The following is a 22,295-nucleotide window of genomic DNA, read 5'->3' on the forward strand; positions in this document are numbered from 1 at the left end:
TGTATAACCCTCAAGCTTGCAAGGTTACTTAAAAATTCTTGTATCTTTTCTATCCCTTCTGAGCTTCTTTTTGTAAAATATCAACCCCTTCTCAATGGTTGAGGTGTATCACTTTTATGTTATATATATATAGACTGAAATATATTCTCTCCAACTCTCTCATTTTTACGTGCATGAAAGAACGTATCTACTTGATGTTTACACAAAATCAATGATAACATTCCACATACATTTTTTGTTTCACTTTTAATGTGTACTTTCATATCGATTTGTTACCTAATCATGAAAAGAAAATCGTTTGGTGTAAACGCTGGATACGAGTAAGTTTATTCCATGAAGATGTCCTTCAGCACAAAGAAAAAAAAACACAAACTTTGCCAGTAAAATTCTTCTAAATTTACCAAGCCCTACAACTTGTGTTACATGTTTTAATGATGAATACATTGACAAATATGGGGGGAACCATGCCATCTTGATGGTTGAATAGATATCTACAGAAGAAAAATTGAATGTGATATTCCATTTCACTGTTTTGACACTAAAAAATTTGAACATTCTCAACTAGCAGCTTTATTAACTTCAAGCTGCAAGAACTAACACTTTTATAGTTCCCTGACTATTAGCAGCTAGCATCGTAGGGCTATCGCTCTTCCAGCACACCGCGCTGATGAAATAAGATCCTGCATCTTCATCCGCTTCGTCTATGTCTGGGGAACCGAATCTATGCCAAGTCACTGGTTTGGAGATCGCCTATACCATCCCAAAACATTAGTTAAAAATCAAATACTATCAGCACCTAAACAAAGATTAAAAGGCCGTTATACCCAAGGGTGTGGCCTAGTGATCAATGAGGTGGATCTTAAGTTCAAATCTAATCAAAGACGAATAATAGGTGTTTTCTTCCCATTTATCTTGGCCTTGGTGGTGGACAGAGTTACTCAGTACCAGCACAACGATTATTAAAGAAAAAAGTAGTGCTTACCTTATGGTACACGAATACTTCATTTGTTTCACTGCCACACGAGAGGAATTCATTGTTCACTGAGAGACCAACGAAGTTCTTCTCATTCGTATGTCCTCTAAGCGTGCGAACCTAGAAAAAAAAAATCAAACAGAGTTAATTGTTGTGAATATTTTTTGGTTTTATAGAAAAAGATCGAAGAAGAGTCTCACAACCACATCAACAGGTTGGTGGCAAAAAAGTTTCCTCACTAAAGGATAGTAGAGACTTAAAAGATGTCTTACCGGCAAATTATCTTTTACATCCCACAATCGTAGAGTACTGTCTGTTGATGCTGAAGCAAGTTCATTGTTGGACAAAAATTTTACATATGAAACAGCTTTTCTATGGCCACTAAAAATGTGAACCGGCTGGCTGGTGTTCCTCAAGTCATAATAATGAATATGATGATCCGCAGAGCCAACCTATAAGATAAAACGAGATGTACACCATGACGATATATTCCCTTTCTTGGGTTGAAGCACAAAGAACTTGAGCTATATGAGAAATTCATGCTCTAAATAGCATCCAGAAACTTTTAAGGAACACATGATCGAGGGTCTGGAACCTTTCGGACACAAATGAAGTTATATGCCATAAGGAAGGATGGAGTCTGCATAGGTAATGGAATAAACGAAAGAGTATCCATGTGTAACTGCATAACAAATTTGATAATGGCGTGATCATTCTAGAAGAACTCATCATGGACATCAACCTAACAGCATCAGGAGACACACATGCATGTTTGAGCAATCAAGTGTATATACATGTTCAGTTATTGTATCTTAGTAGAGGATAGAATCCTATAATATCAGTTGCGCGGTCTTTTCAGATTGCAAAAGTACAGATTATCACCCATGGGCTAGATGAGTAGAAAGGTATTAAATTAGAGACTTGGAAGTAGAGAACGAAAGAGGTCACTACATCAAAATAATGCATTGACCAGCAGTTCAGAAGTGGAAATAATAAAAGAAAGCTCTTCAAAAATTAATAAATTTACCGCTATATGAACACTAGATCCAGGATTATATTTTACACAGCATATATTTGCCTTCATGTCAATATTAAGAACACTTGCTTCCTGCTTCGTGCACCAAACTTTGACCTGCATCAGCAAAGAATGATGATACAAACCTAAGTTAGAGAAAAGATAAGTACACAAGTTATTGGCTCAGACAGTGGAAAACATGGTTGTATAATAAACTCGCCAGAAAGCATTAAGAATAATTAGTACCAAAACAGCAAAAACTAAAATGGAGGGATACTATGACCAGAGATTTTCTTCAGTATGAAGTAATGGCCCAAAAATGTGGAGACATAATAAGACACTGAAATTTTTAATCCAAGTCCAAGGTTTTTAGACAAGGCATGCTTTGATTTGTGTCTTGTTATTTTGTTGTCATATTTTCTTGCTATCATGCTTTGAATTCTTCACTTTTCTATCGAGCCAAAGGTTTATTGGAAACAGCCTCTCTACCACAATTGTAGGGATAAGCTTTGTGTTTGACAAGTGAAAAGTGATCCTTTAATACCTTACAATCATCACTGCCAGATACAAGCATCGAGGGTTCTGTGCGTGAAAAATCAACACTCCAAGCCCGTTTCTCATGCTCTTCATATTCCATCACACTCTGATCACCAGAAAAGATCAGTATCAGTCGTAGAAAGATGAAAAAGTCTACAGTGAAAACTGATTAGCAGAAGTACTGATTTACCTGTCTAGTGGTCACATCCCATACAGTTACTATTCCATCATAATCACTACTAGCTATGTGGTTCTTGGTATACTTATTCCAACTCAAGCAGCTCAGCTTAGATCGGGTAGACATTTCAACAACAGGGCAGTGTGCATCTGCAGGTTCATTTACAACCTGAAATGGAGAAGCATAACAAGCCAGATCAGAATCATGAGAGCAATATGCAAAGCAGCAAAGGAGAGCTCTGCCAGAATATTTGACCACAATTTTTTTAGTTTTTTTTTAAGATGGTAATTATATTTGACCAAAATATAAACAAGACAAATAGAAGGTACAATCATGGCACACTAAAAGGTCGACTATATGCCAATATGGGGATTGTGTCATTAGAAGAAGCAAAACACTACTTGAGGTTGTTCATGTAAGTATTGATGGAAACAAAAATCAGCTCCAACAGTCGGGTGTTATTCTCCTACATAAGTACCATATCAATGTAGTGCAGGTAACATATAGAAAAATTATAAACAAAATATGCACAGAACAGGCAATGTGCTATCTGCGACCAGAAACCTGCTGCCATGCAAATTTGCAGCAACACTACTCGCAACACTACTCTTACAAGGAAAATATTATTCTATAAAGAAGGTGATCGCAATTTGTTCCTTGAAGAAGGTTACATATACACACATCACATACTATCAAGCATTATGTATACCAACAAGGTCGTGAGTGATTGTTCGAGCTGTAATATTTGTGCTAGCTATACTGTTGGTCTTTGAGCTCCTTTCAATTTTGACTTAGTATGTTAAAGGAGCTGAGCTTGTATAACTCAAGCTCTGCTCTTTTATATTCATGGAACAATCTATTTTTCAACAATTATTCATTTGAAAATATTAATAATGTAACAATTTGCATATTATTTTCAAAATGCATTTTTCAAGTTCATAGTGCGAACAAAACTAATCACCCCATTTAATTCCAAATTTTATTGTCTTACTTTTATATGTTGTTATATATATACTCTACATATTTTGAGCTTGAATTGAGGTACGATCTGAAACTCAATTTATCAGCTTGCTAGTTTGTTCCACAAGCTGAGCCAAGTTCAACTTTCACTAAATTTATGTGAGTCTTGCTTTCCCCAACGAATTTGGGATTGACGTGTAGTCGTTGTTGTTGTGATTGACCTTGCTTTCAAGCCGATTCGGAATTTGAGCTGAAGCACTCATTAACACTGACATTGAGTTTGAACAACCAACACTTGGATCATCTCAGCTAGTTTTTTTATGAGTAACCGAATGGTGGAAAACAATTTCAGAATAAAATAGCTTTTGCACTATCTCATTTGCAATATCAACAGTAGAAATTGACAAATGATATGTCATTGCACCCAATGTTATCAAGAGACAACCAGCTATAAATTAAAAACTCACTGAAGAGAAGTCAAAAACTTTTATACGCCGTGAAACTCCAGCAGTAGCAAACAACTCATCATCACGATCAAATTCAATGCTGCAATACGAACATATTTAAAGTTTAGTTCTTGGAATAAGGTTTGCCTACAAGAGCTAAATAAGAGAACCAAATGAATGAGATGGATCATAAAGCAATTTTCTGATTTTTTGTTTCTTTTCTTGTGTGTCTGATTGTAAATTCAGGTCTGAAGTTAATGAAAAACACAACATTTACAAGACTTAACAAAATCAGCACTCCAGCAAAGCCATTTTTACACTCTGGATAGATCTATCTGCTACAACCACGACGCCGGCTCTCCTCTTTAACAGCTAATTTCAATATTTAAATCTAACACAGGAACCAGTAAAAAGAGAACTTTAAGCTATCAACAATTTTATGCAAAGACCAAACTTGCCTTGAAACAATATTGGCCGAGTGAAACAGATCCCCATGCCGAAGTTCAGCAATGACTCTTAACCGACTGTTAAAGAATAAAAATTAAAAATTGTTAAAAACAGAAACAAATGTAACAATTTAAAAGCATGTTCAGCGAATAACAGACAAAAGGTTATACCTACAACGAGTGGAAGTGCTAAAATTAAAAATTGGTTAAAAACAGAAACAAGTGCAACAATTTAAAAGCAAGCATGTTCAGCGAATAAAAGACAAAAAGTCATACCTATAACGAGTGAAAGTGCTAAGTACAGACTGAAAATCTGCTAGTCCTTCACTGTAACCTTCTCTTTGTACGACATCTGCATCCTTTTCTTCCTTAACTCGCGACTTGTTCGCCAATTGACGTCTCTTTTGCAAGTAACATTCTTGGAGATCATTGAACTGTAAGCAAATATAAAAACTATTCACCAAATAGATAACAAAGAGTAGAAAGGCAGGCCAGAAAGATCATCCATAACCAACATAGGCATAAGGCAGTTCATATATCTTATAACTTGACAGAGGAATATGTACTGCTAACATCTCACAACAAGAAAGCTTGAGAGCTGATTTGAAAATAGCTTATCAAGTATCAAGAAAACTCGTGCACAATAGATTTCATCAAAATCAGCGAATGTGATATCACCATTATGAAAGGAAAAAGTTGGGTAGCTGAAAACAGTTTAATGAGAACCTAGGATGCGAGGAGATCATCATAGTTTGATCATCAAGCATGCATCAAGAAAAGTGTGAGCAAACTGTAGTCATAGAATAGTCTGCTTTCTCATCAAATTTCCCGGTAAGTCACAAGTCCAGTACTGGATCAATTACAAAGATCATTCTATTTCATAACCGATGAAAATACAGGAAAAAGTAAGCTGGGACTCCCCTTGTTTCATTTTACTTGATATTTGTTGACTTGGCATTCCCTTTTAAGAAAGTATTTATTAGGGGTTTATTTTACTAAATTATCCTTATTGATTATGCTTTGGAAATCTTTGACTACTATTACTTTATATATAGTTACTTAATGATAGGAGTAATATTACAACATACCCTGTGAGATCCAACAAGTGGGAAGGGTAATATTGAAAGAAAATAACAAATCTCTCTTGATTTGTTACAAGGGACAAGTAAAACAAAAAATATATTTTTAGTATACGGGTCAAGTGAAATGAAACAGAGGGAGTAATTACGAAACTTGTAAAGTAACATAATGTCACAACCACAAACCTGTGCATTGACACGCTTCTTCCTAACCACAGCCAGACCTGATTGACTCATATGTTGTGAGTTCAGTTCACTGATTGATGTATCTTTTCTCTGTGGTCCAGGAGAGCTTATTTGAGCTTTGCTGTCCACCTTTTTGAATGTCAAGTTTCCAGTCGGTAATCCTCCAGGTGCATTTCGTGAAGTGGAGAAAAGACCACCAAAGTTCCTATCAGTTGATGAAGACCAAGGTTTTTTCCCAATAGGATCATCTGCTAGCATTCGGAGCTTCATTGAATACCGGTCCCTAGCCCGGTATAGGTCTATTCTATGTCTCTCTACTGAATTTAAGTCCTCTTTGATGTATTGCAGATCATGTTGCACCTAATTAAATGCAAAAATCAACAAACTGGCTATCAGATTGTTATCTATCCAAGACTTTAAGAGGAGACACAATGACCCAAGTGACGAACCACTTGTATATAATATAATGTATCTTGAAGTTATTTAGGGAGAAGGAACCAAATAGTAATAGGGTTAACCAAATAGAAGTAGGAATGCCAGCATAAGGCACTCAACTCACATAAGAGTGCAAAACCAAAATCTAGCATATGGCCATACCCTTTTCTACCATAATACAGTTTTCTTTAAGATAAATCTCTGTTGTCCTTCTTGACTTTTTTTCTTTAGGTGGTGGTATTGAAACAATTACATACCTCATTGAGTTCATCAACTTTTTGCTTCCTTAACATCTGTAAGAAGTCTAGCAGAATTTGCATATTTCGCTCTGCTTCCTCCTGTTCCAATTTCCTCTTTTTCTCTGACAACATCAATAATAGAGCGTCCAGCTCCTTAATTGACACTTCAGAACCCTGTCTAAGCATATAACAAGTGTCACATCTCAAGCTTCTGCACAAAACTGATACTGACAGTTGAATATTTATAGGGGTGTGATCTATTCCATACATGCCAATAAAAAGAATTGCGAAAATAGCGTTTAGAAATGTTATGTCGGGTTCTAAGTGCAGTGACATAAGGCAGAGCTCCATAATCTGATATTTCAAGCAGTTTCACCAATCGCTTTCATAGTTAAATTGAGGGCAAAAGTAAAATGAAGAGAATAAGGGACCCCTGGTTATTAAGTTAGGAAGTAAAACAGGAGGACAAAGGAATGCGTCTTTATTGGGTTTTTAACTCCTCCCGGATTGAATATGAAGCATGTCAAGCTATCCACATTTGACTCGTGGAGAAGAATCAGAACTACAAATGTAACTATATCAGAAGAAACTATTTTTACATGTCTAAATTACCATTTGAAATTTTGATTCACAACTTCAAAACCACAATAGACATGGTTTACCTTCTTTTTTCCTGTTTTTTTATTGTAGATAGTTTAACCCAATTTTTACCAATTCACTAAATAACCCTTCTTTTTGCAGAAACCTTTTTTTAAAATTAAGTACATCTCTTTTCACCATAACACGACCACAACGGTTATATACAAGATATATGCCAAAAAGTAGAGAATTTACAAAATGATATGATTCTCTGGTCTCTACAAACTCCACCCATTCGTCTATACAACAAGAGAACCTGTTGTCATTCCCATAGCCTATGAACACAACAAATCAGACATCATCTCCTTCAAGTGCCATTGCAATTTCTCATTAGTCCCATTCTATTTTCACCTCGGCAAACACATCCAATCTCCAGTCATGTATCACCGTACTTACTACACCCCAAATATTCCAACAAGCAATATGTAACTTCATTAATGTCCAATTTGACAATGTCCGAAGCTCATTCCCTATACTTTCCCTCTTCTTTTTTTTTTGGCACACTCCTTGAACCCTACTTCCACCTCTTTTTTCTTTTTTATTGATAAAGTCGTACCCTACTTCCACCTCTGTACAAAAGGAGAGAAAAAAGCGGGACCCCACCCCACTCCTACAACCCCGTATATGGAGTACAAAAACTTGTCTTTTGTACGAAGCTATTTTTTCAGCAACTCTTCTGCACAAAGTTGACCCAATTGTCTATGTAAGTAGGACTTTCATAAGTGATCTAGTCTAGAGGGGGGAAAATCTGTGTCTTCAAAAGCCATTTTTCTTCTCTTCTTTTTTTTATCAAGAAAGAGGTCTATGATTCCAATCCGTCAAATTAGCCATAATAGGGTATATTCTACTTTCCTGCTCCAGCTGCTTCTGTACCCAAGAAATTGTAGTTCTCAAAATTCATAAAAAGAATAGGTGAACCATGGTGATTTCAACAATTAATTATATCATACCTATATGTAGACTGACGGTATCACCCTACTTCAATTCAAAGATAAATCTCATCTCTGTTTCCACAAAAGAATGGCATCTAATTAAAGATTAGTCTGTCAATTGAATAAATACTACAATGCCATCCATCATTAAGCACTAAGAAGAAGTGAGAACTACTCATAAATCACAAGCCAATACACTACAAGGATGGCATTGTGAGAATTCAGAAATCCAAATTTTTGACAGCTCAATAATTGAGTCAAATTAAACAAACCTAACTATATAATAAACAAATAGTTACACCCTAAAAAAGATTTGGATAACAAAATTAATATGCTCTTTCTTAAAATATAGGAGCCAAAATAAGAGATGCCACAACTAAACAAGAATTAAAGCATAGCTAAAAGTTAGATTAGAGTACAATAACTCAAACAACATATAAACCAGATCACCCGAATTTTCATTTAAAAATTAGCAAATTTGAACAGGGAGTCCTTCATAAAACAATCTTAAATTTAGTAGCGTCAAAACAAAAGCAAACTCCGGAGACTAATGCCATCATGACTTCACCTAGAGATTGAGAAAACAGACTCACCTGTTCCAATGAATGACGAAATTGTTCAACAGGGGATGCAGTTTTTGAAATCTGACGGGCAGATGTCTTCTTCAATAGCTACAAAGGTGGTACAGAGAAACCTTTAACAATAAGCTGCATTGTGAAGTAAATTATTTCAAGATGCAACCATCTCATAATTATACAACATTAATATCTCTTAGCGACAGTTCATTAGATCGTAAAGGCATTCAGATACTGGTAATTGAAAGTGAATGAAACTTAAACCTTACCAGTCAAAATGGAAAAGAAACTTGAAAATAAAATGAGAGTGATTGCTAACAATCCTCAGAGAGATTTAAATGCAGAAAAAACCAATAAAGCCTAAAATTGAAATATGTTTAAAGTCTCATGAGTCCAACATTTTGAACTGATGGAAGATATCATCCTAATCTTTATTTTGAGCATTGTGCAAGTCATCTCTGAAGGACCACTTTTGTTTTCCTAGGGAACAAACAACATATTTAACTGCTTAATTGCTACCACATTTTTTTTTCTTTCTTTCGTCTTTGCTTACCACTTTTGTTTTCCAAGGGAGCTAACAACATATTTAACTGCTTAATTGCTTACCACATTTTTTCTTTGAGAAGTATTAAAACCTTACCACATTAAAACGTTTCTTTTCTGTATTAAAGTAATGATAGAAAAGCGGAAGAAGCCTTGATAAATATATTATATATTATGGTAAGTTAATGTACTTATTATAAGTGGCAAAGGACTACCCTAGATAAGTGTGTGCTTGTGAGATGGGTGAACCCACCTTCACATGAGTTCAACGTTTTTATCTGTGGCACTTTAAAAGACTCCTAGAAGCTCAAATCCATTTTCAAAAGGATAGAGTGAATGAGAAATATAAGGAATATGGACCCCTAATTGATGATTACACAATACGAACAATTTTGGATTTACCTCAAATAATAAATAGTAAACTCTTAATTAGAAAAAAGAAACTGAAATTGTCAAACTTGCATCGAATTAGAGACTTGTCCTCTAAACTCTAAAGAAATCAATATAACATTTGTGAAGTCAAAATTTAATTTTTCAGCAGAATATCATCTACCTATAGAGAAAAATGTGCAGTACGATTAGAAGAAAAGACATAATTCCCATATACTCCCTCCGTCCCATTTTATGTGGCACTTATCAGATTTCGAGATTCAAACATAAAGTCTTTCACTCTCGAAAGACGAAAAGTGTCACATCAATTGGGACAGAGGGAGTAACATCATAGGAGAGCTACTAAAATGTTGTTATGTCCCTGTTGGATATCCTTCTAATGTTTTATATAAGGTAAATAATTTAATAAATACTGGAGAATCTCCTGTATACAAGTAATGTACCAAAAAGTAGAGAATATATGTCATAGTAAATTTTTTCAACAAACGATAACCAATTTTCTATACATTTTTATAATTAATAAATTTCATATGTGTGGGAAAGTAAGTGCCTCTATACAATAGGTCTACCAAAAAGTAACAAATATACTCCCTCTGCTCGATTTATAAGGCACCGTTTTGACTTGACACAAAGTTTATGAAAGAAAGGAAAGATTTTTGAAATTTAGGGTCTAAAACAAACTTTATCTGTAACCTTGGAAGTTGATCTGGAAAACTAAATTACCTCCTAAAATCATCTGTTTCAGCTGGACTGTACTCTATTAGAAATGTTTGACTCAGGACAACCTTATGTAATTCAGATGGTCAACAGATGCCATATGTGTCACAGGGAGTTAAGAGATCAACAATCACTTATTTCTATACTGTCTAGTTGCAACAAATTTTTCGAGCATGTTCTGTTCTCTTTTTGGAATTAGTTGGGTTATGCCAAACAGTACCAATGAGGCTTTTGAAACCTGGGGCAGTTGGGAAGTTGACAAGTCCATCAAATCAATTTGAAGAATGGTTATGGAATGAAAGAAACAGTAGATGCTTTGAAGGAAAATCAACTGTCAGCCACTCCCTTAAAGCAAAATGTCTACTTTCTTTAGTTGGGCATATATGCCCCCCATCAAATCAATTGTTAGCTCTCTGTACCTAAGATAGCGCTCCTGTAATGTAGCTAATAAGGTCTCACATTTGCTTTTTGCAGCTACAATGTAACCTTACTCTCTATTTGTATACCTCTGCATCTTCTTGATGACTTCTATGATTAAACCAATTACTTCATCAAGAAAAAAAAAAGCTTTAGACATTTGTATGGCTATAAATCATTTCAAGGGTAAAATGAAAACTTAAAGATAAATTGTTTTTTATTATAGAAAGATGACATTCTTATAGGAACAAACAAAGACTGAAAGTGTGCAACATAAATTGGGACCAAGGGAGTAATAGCTTTCTACTAAAAATACCATATCGTCAATACAGAAAGGAACATCTTGGTTGCACCAAAAGAAAATAAGGGACAAAAGAATAGTACTTTAGTTGTACAAAATTTAATTCTACACCTCCTCCACTATGCCAATATCACCAATAGTAGGCAGAACTATCTCAAAATCTCACACCAAAAGCAAGTTGTCACCGGACATTGACGGAGGAGGTCGTCCACCTCTTCACCCAAACATTTTCACATAAAACATTGGCTATATGAATAACTAATATTTGCTCCACTTCACTGAGCACATTTTCAGCCAATACTACAAAATTGTGATTGTACTATGCAGTATGCCCTTCAACACCATGTAGTCAGCTCAGCTATTTATAATTCAGTGCTCAACAGTCAATATGAACACTATACTAAACAACAATCACTATACTATGTTAGCTATCCATTCAACTTCACTGGGCACATTTTCAATAAGTACTACAAAAAATACATGAATAATTGCTAGTAAGAAACAACATTAAACTGAACAAACCTTGTCAAGTAGGAAATTGGGATAGAGTTGACTGGTAGTGAGATAATGAGAACAACAGGGGCAATCACTCTTGTTCTGAAGATGAGTAACTATGCACATATAGCAAAAACTATGCCCACAAGCTGTTAAAAATGCATCCTTTATGATCTGCATACATATAGGACACAACAATTCCCTGTCCAATTCCCATTCTGTCACTGTCCCAACCTCTTCATCCCTTACAGTTACACTACCCCCCTCCTCTTTGTCCCCCATCCTCCTCATCACCTCCCCCTTCACTGCTGGCACCACCCCTCCAACTGAACTTTCCACCATCTCCCTCTATACTCCCAATTGCAAATTGGGTATTTTTCAATAATCAACTACCCCTCAACCCCAAACAACTTTTTAGCAAATTGGGTATTTTTCAATAATCAACTACCCCTCAACCCCAAACAAGTTCTTAGCAAATTGGGTATTTTTCAAGAATCAACTACCCCTCAACCCAAAACAAGTTTTTGCAAATTGGGTATTTTCAAGAATCAACTATACTTCAACCCCAAACAAGTTTTTGACTGTTCATCAGTGAATCAAGTGTCAACTTGAAGAAATGAAATGGGGCTTTTCTACCTTTTTTGCTTTATAATTTTATTACTATTTTTGGGGAGGGGAAGGGATTTGTGGTGGAGGAACAACAAAGCTAAAGACCCCAACGAAAAGGGAAGATTTTTGGAGAAGATGTGGAACCTGAAGTACCCACGTTTTCTCCTATCTTCACATCGTAAGCAGCCCACGGTACTGCACTAGTCACAAATATCTATTAAGTAATAATAAATTTTATTAAATAAATGTTATTGTGCTCGTTTTGTCGCCAACTTATAATTGAGATGTTTGATTGAATTTGAAATTTATAAAAGAAAATGAGAATTTATATGATTGTGCATAATTTTTTCCAAGTGTAAAATGAAATTTTTACTAATATTATTATGGAAAATATCACTTTTAGAATGAAAAAAAAGGTATTGTAGATAGGATCTTTTTATTTTTCATTTTTTAATTTCCTTTCGATGTTTGGTATTTATATTAAAGTTCGACTAAATTTGGATTCTCATCGAAAATCCAGATAAAAATAACATGATGGATGCATTAAGTTATAAATATTTATTTATATATTTTTTTTAAAATTTTTACAAACAGCTTATAAGTAGCTTTGTATGCAACTTACAAACAACTAATTTTTTTGTATAATTGTTCAATTTTCTAATTATTTAGGTTAATAATATTTATATTCTTCGAAAATTGTAGAGATAAATATTAAATGATGTTGGTTAAAGATATGTCTTTCATTAGATATTGTTTCACATGGAACAGTTGGTTTTTATTTTTTTGGCTTTGCGTTAGCAAAATGTGACAATTCATATCTTACGTGTGTAATATATTACATAAAATATGCATGTGTCGTTCAATTTTATACAAGTTTAAATATCTATTTGTGTACACCCAAACAGCTGAGACACATTCATGTATTATCAAGAAAACATTGCATTCTAATTGATCAGACATGTACTATTCGTATTCTGAGATGTTTTGGAACTCGACTAATCTTGATTTTACAATGGAAAGTTCTACACAGAGGTGTCTCCATTTCCAAGACTCGAACTTGGAACCTCTGATTAAGAATGAATGAGTACTTTATCACCCAGCAACAACCTTTTGGGACAACCTTTCTTAGATATGGTATTGTGATTCTACACATTTTCATGAGTTCATTAAGTTGGAAGCAAACTCAATATAGTTGTTACAACTACTCACATATGACTAGCAATCACAGAGCACAAACAACATCCTGCTGGCAGACGAACTAGACAATGGATCGGACCATATCTGAACGTATCACAACGTTCAAGTAACTGGCTATGTTGAATCAGAATCGCAAGGTTTTTTCCAACAGTGGGATAAGGCCAGGATCAGCAGTAACGAGGATGATTTCACTTTCATCGTCAAAAAGTTGCGTGGGATAAGGCCAGGATCAGTTGTAACGAGGATCAAAGAGTTCCTGGTATAACATAAGAAAATGAAGTTGTTGATAAAGTTGAATATCAAGAAACCAGAAACGCGCACCAGAAGAGAAAGATGAACTTTTTGATAAGGTAAATGATTTCATTTGTAAATGGGAAAATCTCCCATATACAACCAGCATACACAAAAGCAGACATGAAATAAAGATGAATTGAAGCGTCTAAATCATGTTTTGTGTGCAGTTACATCACACAGTGACCTTCGCCCAACCAAGGACTTCATCGACCTCTAACAAATTTAAACGTGCAAAGGAACCATCAGCATTTCCTAATATCAATTGGGAAAGAGATTCAGTTTTCAGAATCGACGTGTTCCATGCCCTTCCTGAATTTAAAAATGGAGCAAACCGTCTTGCAAATGCTGGGATGGATCATCACTTGCCACTTTTAGAATCTGAGAACAAGCCGGGGTTAAGAATGAAAAGGAGCCAATTTTTACAATCATTCAGCTGTGACGAGTCATTCAGTCACAAGACAGTTGCCAGTCCATAGCTAAATAAACTTACCAAGTCTGCAAACGTCGAAGTTGTAGAGCTAAGCTTCATCATCTTGTCCTTGGTGGTTGATTAGACCGGAGCATGGAAGGGGTTTGATAAATATAAAACCTTACACCTCTACAACATTTTGAACAATTCTACAATTAAGTTACCACTAATTCTCAGCTACAGATTATCTTTTCCATACACTTGTATTTCCATCACTTTTCTGCTTCTTTAGGGAGTTGGGGAGAGGAAGGTCGTTAACAACCTGTCTAGTGTCTACCTTCACAAGGTAGGAGTAAGGTCGTGGTAAACCCCACCCCACCCTACCTTCACATTGGGTATGTTACTGTTGTTGGAGAAAGGTTGTTCTTTACCTTATTATCCTTCAAATTGTTCACCTTACTACAATCTCAAAGTTCATTCATGACATTTTGTTTCTTAACAACAACATATGTTGCCTCCCTAAATTCCAAGTTTTGATAGGAGGATAATCAGCTATGATTGAGTTTGTCTATTCATAATACTCATATGTAAGAATAAAATGTAAAGGTTTAATGGTCTTACTTTCTCTTGGCTGCAAAATCTTTTGGAAGCCTCTACTCCATCTTCTTCCGTGCCAGTACATATCCTCCACATTCAAATCAGTATTGCCAAAGGAGAAACACACAAAAGCACCAAGGTCCATTGGGGCTTTAAGCAGAAACCGCAAATAAGCATGAACTTTAATGAAGAACATTTACAAATATATGTGTAGTCCAAAACTTGTAGTTATAAGCATGAACATCGAATATATATGGATAAATAAACTGAAAAAAAAGTACCATAAAGTGAAACGCTAACTGTTTAGTGTCGCCCCTTGAGAATTATACTCATTGGCAAGGGAAAATATGGCTTAAGAGCCCTGATGGCGACGCTGAAGAGCCCATTAAGCAAGGTGAAACACTGCTTCAATGCTTAAATACTCAAAGAAAATGCAGAGATTGAACAAAAAGAGAATATCTCCTATGTGATAATTCACTTATGAATGTAAAGTGTTCATTTTTCTGTTTGCATCAAGCAGTAGCAGATCAAAAGACAGATAAAAATTCGATAATCAGATCCCGTGTTCAATAGTAAAGATACAATCTTTTCTAATACAGATTACATCATGACTCAGTACACCACTAACCTATGCAACAACAACAACAACGAATACCGAATGTAAGGTCTGAGGAGGGTAAAGTATCATAGACCATACCCCTACGACTGTTTCCGATAGACCTTCAGCTCAACCAAAAAACTACAAAAAGCTATGCATAACTTAAAAACACATTTGGTTATCATCATTCAGCAAATCGATACATTTGAACAAGAAAAAAAATTCAGAATTAAACGAAAACATAGAGAAAAAAAGTTATTTTTTTTTTCAATCATAATCATCAAGATTAACTAGAAACACAAAGGGGTGATGATTTGAAAATCATCAGAGGGAGGTGGAAAGTTTAAATCAAACGGCAGAGGATCTTTACAAAACGACGACGTCTGATCATCATCGCCACCGCCGCCGCCAATGCAATTACCATCCACCACAGAAGACGACGAATCACAATCACTATGACCTTCCCCCATCGATATCCGGCGAGGAATTTCAACCCGCGGTTGCATCGTTTTACACAATGCACGCGCATCACTCGATGATTCCACCGTACTACTCATACTACTCGACGCCGGCCTTGATTGTTGAAGATTTTCAAATTGATTCTCCCCATAAGGAGGCAATATTGGGAAGTTAGTTTTCGCTTTAGCTCCATGAAAAGACCTTGCAGCAGTATCATAAGCTCGTGCAGCACCCTCCGCTGTATCAAACGTACCCAGCCATTTACGAGCTTTTTTCACCGGATCCCTTATCTCAGCAGAAAATCGACCCCATGGCCGTTTACGTACACCCCTATAACGAGGTGGGTCAATCACCGATTGTCGAAAAACTACGGATCTTGATCCATTTATCTCCGGATTTTTCCGACGGGGCATGGCCGGTATGTTAAAATAGGAGATGGGGTTGTCGGAAATTGTCGCCGGCGGCCACCAAGTTGATCGGAATTGTGTAAATTAATGTTTTTTATGATTATTTTCCATAGAGATGAAGTTGATAAGCGTAAAAATACGCAATGGAGAAGAAAAGGGAAAAGAGTTCATCTTGTGATATAATTTTATTTATTTATTTATTGGTTATTTTTAATTTTTTTTGGGATATGCTTTGCTTTATTTGGTGGATAGAGATTTATGAATAGTATCTACCAATCAATCAACAACTTTCAAATTTCCAATCACCAATTATTTGAATTCAATAAAAATAAAAATTAACTATATTTAACTTTTACCGTTGTGTTCGGGCGAGCTTTCGGACTTTCACCGATATCTATCCACCATCCATGGAGCAACATGTACTAACCCTGTCCGCCAAGGTTAAGACGAGGTTAATTGAATATTTTTTTTTACCTCGACTGATTCTATGAGATATTTATAATCTCTCAATAGCAACGTGTGTCAGTTAATTTGTCTATCAAGTTCAGAATAGAGTTGAATTGAATCTTTTCTTTTATTGGTATAATTAAAAAAAAATCGATAAAGTAGGAAAAAATTTGTGTTAACCTTAAGAATAACAAGGCTCGAACTGAAGATGATTCTTTTTTTATGTAAGTTATAGGTATAATTCACGAGATGAGATTGGATTCGCATCATCTGAAATTAAAGAAGCTTCGTGATCTTTGTGTGTGTAAGTTGACTCTTTTGAGGAGGGGTCCTACATACATAAAAGGAAGGCCAAGTTGTACATGAAGTTCTCTGAGTGTGAGGTTTGACTTGACACGATGAGATTTATGAGTCAACACATTGTTGTCAAAGATCATGTTGAATCTAAATGTAAGTCCCTTCCATCTTTCTCTCCATATTGTCCACCAAATAAACGTATGAATCTTATGCCACCCACCAACAATAAGTGATTTTGACGTTCTCAAGACACTTGAAACTTCACATATGTAACATTTAGACCACAATTAAATCCTAAACTTCATAGATTTTCGTGTGTCGTTCACCACTTTGTATGGGGCATTTGTCTTTCAGATTTCTCCAGTTAACTCTATCCACCAAGGTTAGAACCTATCGGGAAGAAATCACCTAGTGCTTTTATCTATATTGGAACTGAACCTGAGACCTCATCATTCTCAACCACTTCGTTGACTACTAGGCTACACACATGCCCCAAAACTACTGGTAAGACAAATATAGACCTTTTCTCCTGTTAATATACAAATAAAAAACAGTGAGAATCAATCTCAACATGTCTTAACTGCTTCACTCAGCATCACATGTCACAATCGTATCATCGACATATAAGAGATGAGCTATTTCTACTCAACACATTGTTATAACAACAATAAAATGCAAATCGTTGAATCAACGATATACATGAACTTCTGGATGAATTGATGTGAATACAATGTCTAATCCACAATGAAACTTCTTGATCTGATCGCAACTTAGACTGATATAATGCATAAGCAATCTGCAAAGACTAGATTTCAGGTATGGTACTCCGACTTCTACACTGAGAAACTGTCTACTTTCGACATGAGTTGCCTGTCGTCTTGGTTTATTCATCCTACATTTGGATAAGTGAAACAATGGCAATAATAAGCTATCCGAGCAAGCATCAAGATATGAAGCCAAACAAGCAAATAAGTTAAAACCTGATTTTCTGCTATGTTGCTCAGACTCTCCAAAAATGTTGTCCCGCACTTGTCAGATCCACTAAAACTACACTACTTTCGAAGGATTCAACAAGCACATGTCAACATTTTTGAAGAGTTATATAAATAGCATTTTCATCCTTTCACTGAAATCAACATGCAAAACTTGAAATAAATTCATTTCTCTACTTGCCTGGTGGACTAAGAAGTTGCAACAGCATTTATTCTCCCGAAATTTCTCTCCAGTCGCACTTCTAGAGTTTCGTTACCAATATTTTGCTGCTCCTCTTGGATCTCTTTAGCTGAAAGCACTGCAGATTGGCTTGAATTTTCCAGCTCTATTGTCTGCAAAGTCGGAATATCTCCCAGATCGTGAGGGATGCTGTCCAAGTGAAGACAACACTTAAGAACTAGATGTTCCAGGACAGGAAAATGATCATTTGAGGCACTCCAGTGCTCTAAATTAAACATCTCGATCTGCAACAGTTTTAAAGAGCAGAATCCCTCTTCAACTTGTTCCCACTTTGTTCCTGTGAAGGCATAAGGTTTTAGTTTGAGTACCTCGAGATTCGGTAATCTACAAAGAGAGGCCATACTCTCCCATGCCATACTCTCCCATGGCAACTTCTTGAGATTTTCTGGAAGTGCATCGAGATGAAATGCTAATTTCGGTACTTGTACAGGTGCTCTCAACCCAACAATCTTTAATGCTTCGAGTTGAGGTAGGAGAGCGAGAATTTCTAAGGCAATCTGACCACAAGTCTGATATTGTATCACTACAATAAGGCCACAGATTTTCAGACGTGTAAAGAAAATCACTCCACGGAATCTGGACTGGATAAGTATACTCGACCGTTTCACATATTCCCAGTTTCTTCAACTTAGGAGTGCTTGAGAAGACATCTGTTGTACAATCTGCAAGGGTAATGTTGGTAAGTGTTTGTAGGTTATTCAAGACCAATGAATTGTATCCGTTACGTTCTTCATTGGTTTGGCTTGGCAAACAGATGCTTGATTTAATATGAAGATGTCTGAGGTTTGGCATCTTCCAAATCTCCCGAGGCAAAGTTGAGTTTCTTGAATACACATGAAGAATTAAAGTCTGCAAACTCCAAAATTGTGATACCGTTGGAGGGAATTCACTACTAGTGGCCAATGCAAGGTAACGCAAATTAACAAGTTGCATTATCTCACTAGGAAACTGAGGGAAATGTTGGAAATTGATATCAAGAATATCAAGAACTCTGAGCAATTTGAAGTCCATAAATGAAAATATTGGACTTTGAGGAAATGAAAATATTGGACTTTGAGAAATATTGAATCCCAAGAGGGAACGAGAAAATGAAACAGTAGGATCAGTGGGGTGAAATGAGTAACTTGAGAAGATGGTGCTACAATTGAAACTAACTCGACGCAGAGCTGTTATGCCTTCTGATAGAACATCAAGGGATTGCTTCTTCAAGAAATGTAGAAAGTTTTGTCTTTTAGCTTCTTCTAAGCAAAAGTCTCGCATGATATCATGGAGTTTACATGTTTTGAGTTTTCCGTTAGACCGCTTTACAGCTAAAACCAAACTTCTATCAATAAGATCCTCCAAGCACTCCTCAGCTATCTCTTCCACAGTCGTAACACCTGTTGCATTAAGAAAGCACTCAGCAACCCACAACCTGATCAGCTTCCACACAGGAATCTCAAAATCTTCGGGAAATGCTCCCATGTACAAGAAGCAGGCTTTTAGATGTTGAGGCAAGTGGCTGTAACTTAGAGCAAGTATGTCTAAACACTGCCCTGGCTCACGATTCACAACGGAATCCACACTTTCCGCAACAGTGTTCCAGCAATCAGTAGTCTTGCTCATTTTCGAGAGATGCCCTGCAACGACAACAATTGCTAGAGGTAGTCCTTGGCATTTTTCTGCAATACTTCTTCCAATCTCTTCCAATTCAAATGGACATCCTCTTTTCCCAAAAATTTTCCGACGGAGTAGCTCCCAACCTTCATCATTGTCTAGAAAATCCAGTCGGTGAGGTTGCCGATCAGGATTAACATAAGTTGCTAGATCAATGAGCCTACTCGTTAGAATGATACGAGTTCCGTTATCATCATCAGGAAACAACCTGCTCAAATTGTCCCAAGCATCAGTGCTCCACATGTCATCGACAACAATAAGAAATCTCTTGCATTTTAAACTTTTTCTCACTCGATCCGCAGTTTCTTGATCTCTTCTTTCATACATTTCTTTCGAAGAACGAGTCATTAGTTGATCAGCAGCTTGTTTGTCACTCTCTTGATTGATTTCATCGGTTGGAGGAACAACAGAATAAAAGAGATCAAATAAAATGTCTCTTTCTCTATACTCTTGAGAAACAGTTAACCAAGCACGAACATCAAACCGATTAACAACAGAAATATCATTATATGCTCTCTTCGCAAGAGTTGTTTTACCAATACCAGCCATTCCGACTATACAAATGATATCTAGTTCAGAAGGCCCACCTCTGAGCCTATTAATTATTTTCTCCAAGTCTTCCTGGAAACCAACTGGTTTTTGTTGCACATCTGGACTACTTGTCGATATATGCCTAGCCGGTAAAACCTGTTTATGAAACTTCAAAGTGCTAATCTTGTCACCCTTAATTTTCGTCACTTCTTTTTTGATGAATTCCATTTCTTCAATTGCTACCTGCAACCTCCTACATAGGACTTCGAAGGCCTTTCTTCGGTAATTTGCATTTTTGGCCACAAAATATTTTCTCAGCTTCGAGTCAACAATATCTTCAACTTGATATGTTTTCTCTTTGATCTTTCCTTCCAACATTTTCAGCCTTTCATGCCTATGCTTTATCGTTTCAGAATCCGTCAAAAACTCTTGAAAAGCAATAATTCTTTTGCTTAGTGACAATATTTGCTCTTTCCTTTTAAGATTATTCAGTAATGGATGATTGCATTGCATGAACAACTCGAGCGAGCATACAGCAGAGGTTAAAGCAGCGTAAGCCATTTCTTCTTCCTTAGAAATTACATTAAACAAACTATGATCAAACTAGACGTCGGAGCAGCTTTCCTTTAGTTATTTCTAGGGACAACACATAGATGTATTATGCAATCGTAATAACAGGTAACACAGTCTATAGTAATCTTAATCCGCTAACTACGAAACAAAGTAAACAACAACATACATATTAACAGTTGTATGAGTTAAAATCCAAGAAAATGAACAATTCTGAGGTGTTTGGAAAAGAAGAACGAGTTTTTTTAACTTATATACACCGACAATGAAAACACGCTCACAAGTAATTACTAATGTCTATCTTAAGCTCATCCGAGCTCAGTATCTTTAGCTTGCTTAGACTCTATACATATTTATATACAACAAAAAGTCGACTTACTGGTCAACGAAGTGGTTTGAGAACTACGAGATCTCGAGTTCAAATCCCAATACAGATAAAAACACTAACGTCATTTCTTCCATCTATCCTATCCTTAGTCCACAATGTTACTGGTGGGAAGTGACAGATATCCTGTGGAACAATAGCGTAGCTAGAAGCACGAAACTCACTAGGTTTTGCTTAAACATTGTATTCGTGTTGAAAATTTCACTGAATATGGACAGATATTAGATTTAGAACCAACAATTATCACTTGAAGTCATCAATTCCAAAATGTAGAACCCAAAGTTAAAATATTAGCTCTTTCTCTACTATGGAATTAGTACAGATGCACGCAAGCTGTCTCAGACACCACAGTTGTTTTAATTACAAAAAACACTATAGAAGTACAAATAACATGTTTAGATCTCAATTCCGAACCCATAAAGTTCAAATAATGGATCTTCCCCTGCAGTTAGTATATTCTTTACTTAATCAAATGATTATCAACAATCTTAAAGATAGTACACATCTAAATTACTTCTAATAATTAGTACTATTAAATAAAGTGAAAATATTGAAAAATATTAGCAAAATTTATAAGAAAAGTTTACCTGATAGCAATGATTTAATTTCTTGATAAAGAAAAAAGAAAGGGGAGGCAAAAAAAGCAGCAAGATAGACTCTTCAATGCTTCATTTGACAAGTCATGATCAAGAAAAATACATTATTGTGACTTTAATTTTTGGTAGGTGTTTCACTTACCACTAAATTATTATATTCTTTTTTTTAAAAAAGACAAGGGCAAAATGGTCAAATTTATTATCAATGATAGGGGTATATGTGAACGTTTTTTTAACGAGGGGTATATCAGATTTGAATCAAAAAATTATATTATATATAATGTTCTTTGCTAATATAGAATAATGTTATTTTTTTTATAACAGGATAAAATAAAAATAGTAAACTACAAATTAAGAAAAGTATTTTGTTTCGTTCGAATACAATATTAACTATGTAATAAGACTATAAAATTTAGTACACATAATATATTAATATGTCTTTTAACTTGACTTTAGCTGATATTTATGCCTTCAACTTTTGGTGTGTATAAAGTACACATCTAAACT

At 35.6% G+C, this 22,295-nt stretch overlaps 2 protein-coding genes, 1 long non-coding RNA gene and 1 pseudogene across 4 annotated transcripts; all 4 read right to left on the reverse strand.

Moving 5' to 3' along the window:
• Nucleotides 1–304: 304 nt before the first annotated feature.
• LOC107007198 (E3 ubiquitin-protein ligase COP1-like) lies at nucleotides 305–12,314 on the reverse strand. Its single transcript, XM_015205711.2, has 13 exons — nucleotides 11,531–12,314; nucleotides 8,659–8,736; nucleotides 6,513–6,668; nucleotides 5,821–6,180; nucleotides 4,832–4,989; nucleotides 4,568–4,633; nucleotides 4,131–4,209; nucleotides 2,716–2,871; nucleotides 2,533–2,631; nucleotides 2,001–2,105; nucleotides 1,246–1,425; nucleotides 983–1,093; nucleotides 305–750 (listed from the first exon to the last, which is right to left on the reverse strand). Exons 1-13 carry the CDS (start codon nucleotides 11,843–11,845, stop codon nucleotides 580–582), a joined length of 2,034 nt encoding a protein of 677 aa, XP_015061197.1. The 5' UTR covers nucleotides 11,846–12,314; the 3' UTR covers nucleotides 305–579.
• A 906-nt stretch (nucleotides 12,315–13,220) lies between these two features.
• LOC107007348 (ethylene-responsive transcription factor 3-like) lies at nucleotides 13,221–16,342 on the reverse strand. Its single transcript, XM_015205935.2, has 2 exons — nucleotides 14,634–16,342; nucleotides 13,221–13,565 (listed from the first exon to the last, which is right to left on the reverse strand). The coding sequence occupies exon 1, from the start codon at nucleotides 16,077–16,079 to the stop codon at nucleotides 15,498–15,500; it is 582 nt and encodes a 193-aa protein (XP_015061421.1). The 5' UTR covers nucleotides 16,080–16,342; the 3' UTR covers nucleotides 13,221–13,565; nucleotides 14,634–15,497.
• On the reverse strand, nucleotides 13,634–21,902 carry LOC114075153. Of its 2 annotated transcripts, XR_003575541.1 has the most exons (3): nucleotides 21,780–21,902; nucleotides 16,430–16,501; nucleotides 13,634–14,759 (listed from the first exon to the last, which is right to left on the reverse strand). It is a non-coding gene; the product is annotated as an uncharacterized LOC114075153 (long non-coding RNA). The 2 variants fall into 2 exon arrangements; XR_003575542.1 differs by lacking the exon at nucleotides 16,430–16,501.
• LOC107007347 lies at nucleotides 17,320–21,773 on the reverse strand (annotated as a pseudogene).
• Nucleotides 21,903–22,295: the final 393 nt, after the last annotated feature.

This window comes from Solanum pennellii, chromosome 12 (genome assembly GCF_001406875.1).
Source record: "Solanum pennellii chromosome 12, SPENNV200".
NCBI lineage: Eukaryota > Viridiplantae > Streptophyta > Magnoliopsida > Solanales > Solanaceae > Solanum > Solanum pennellii.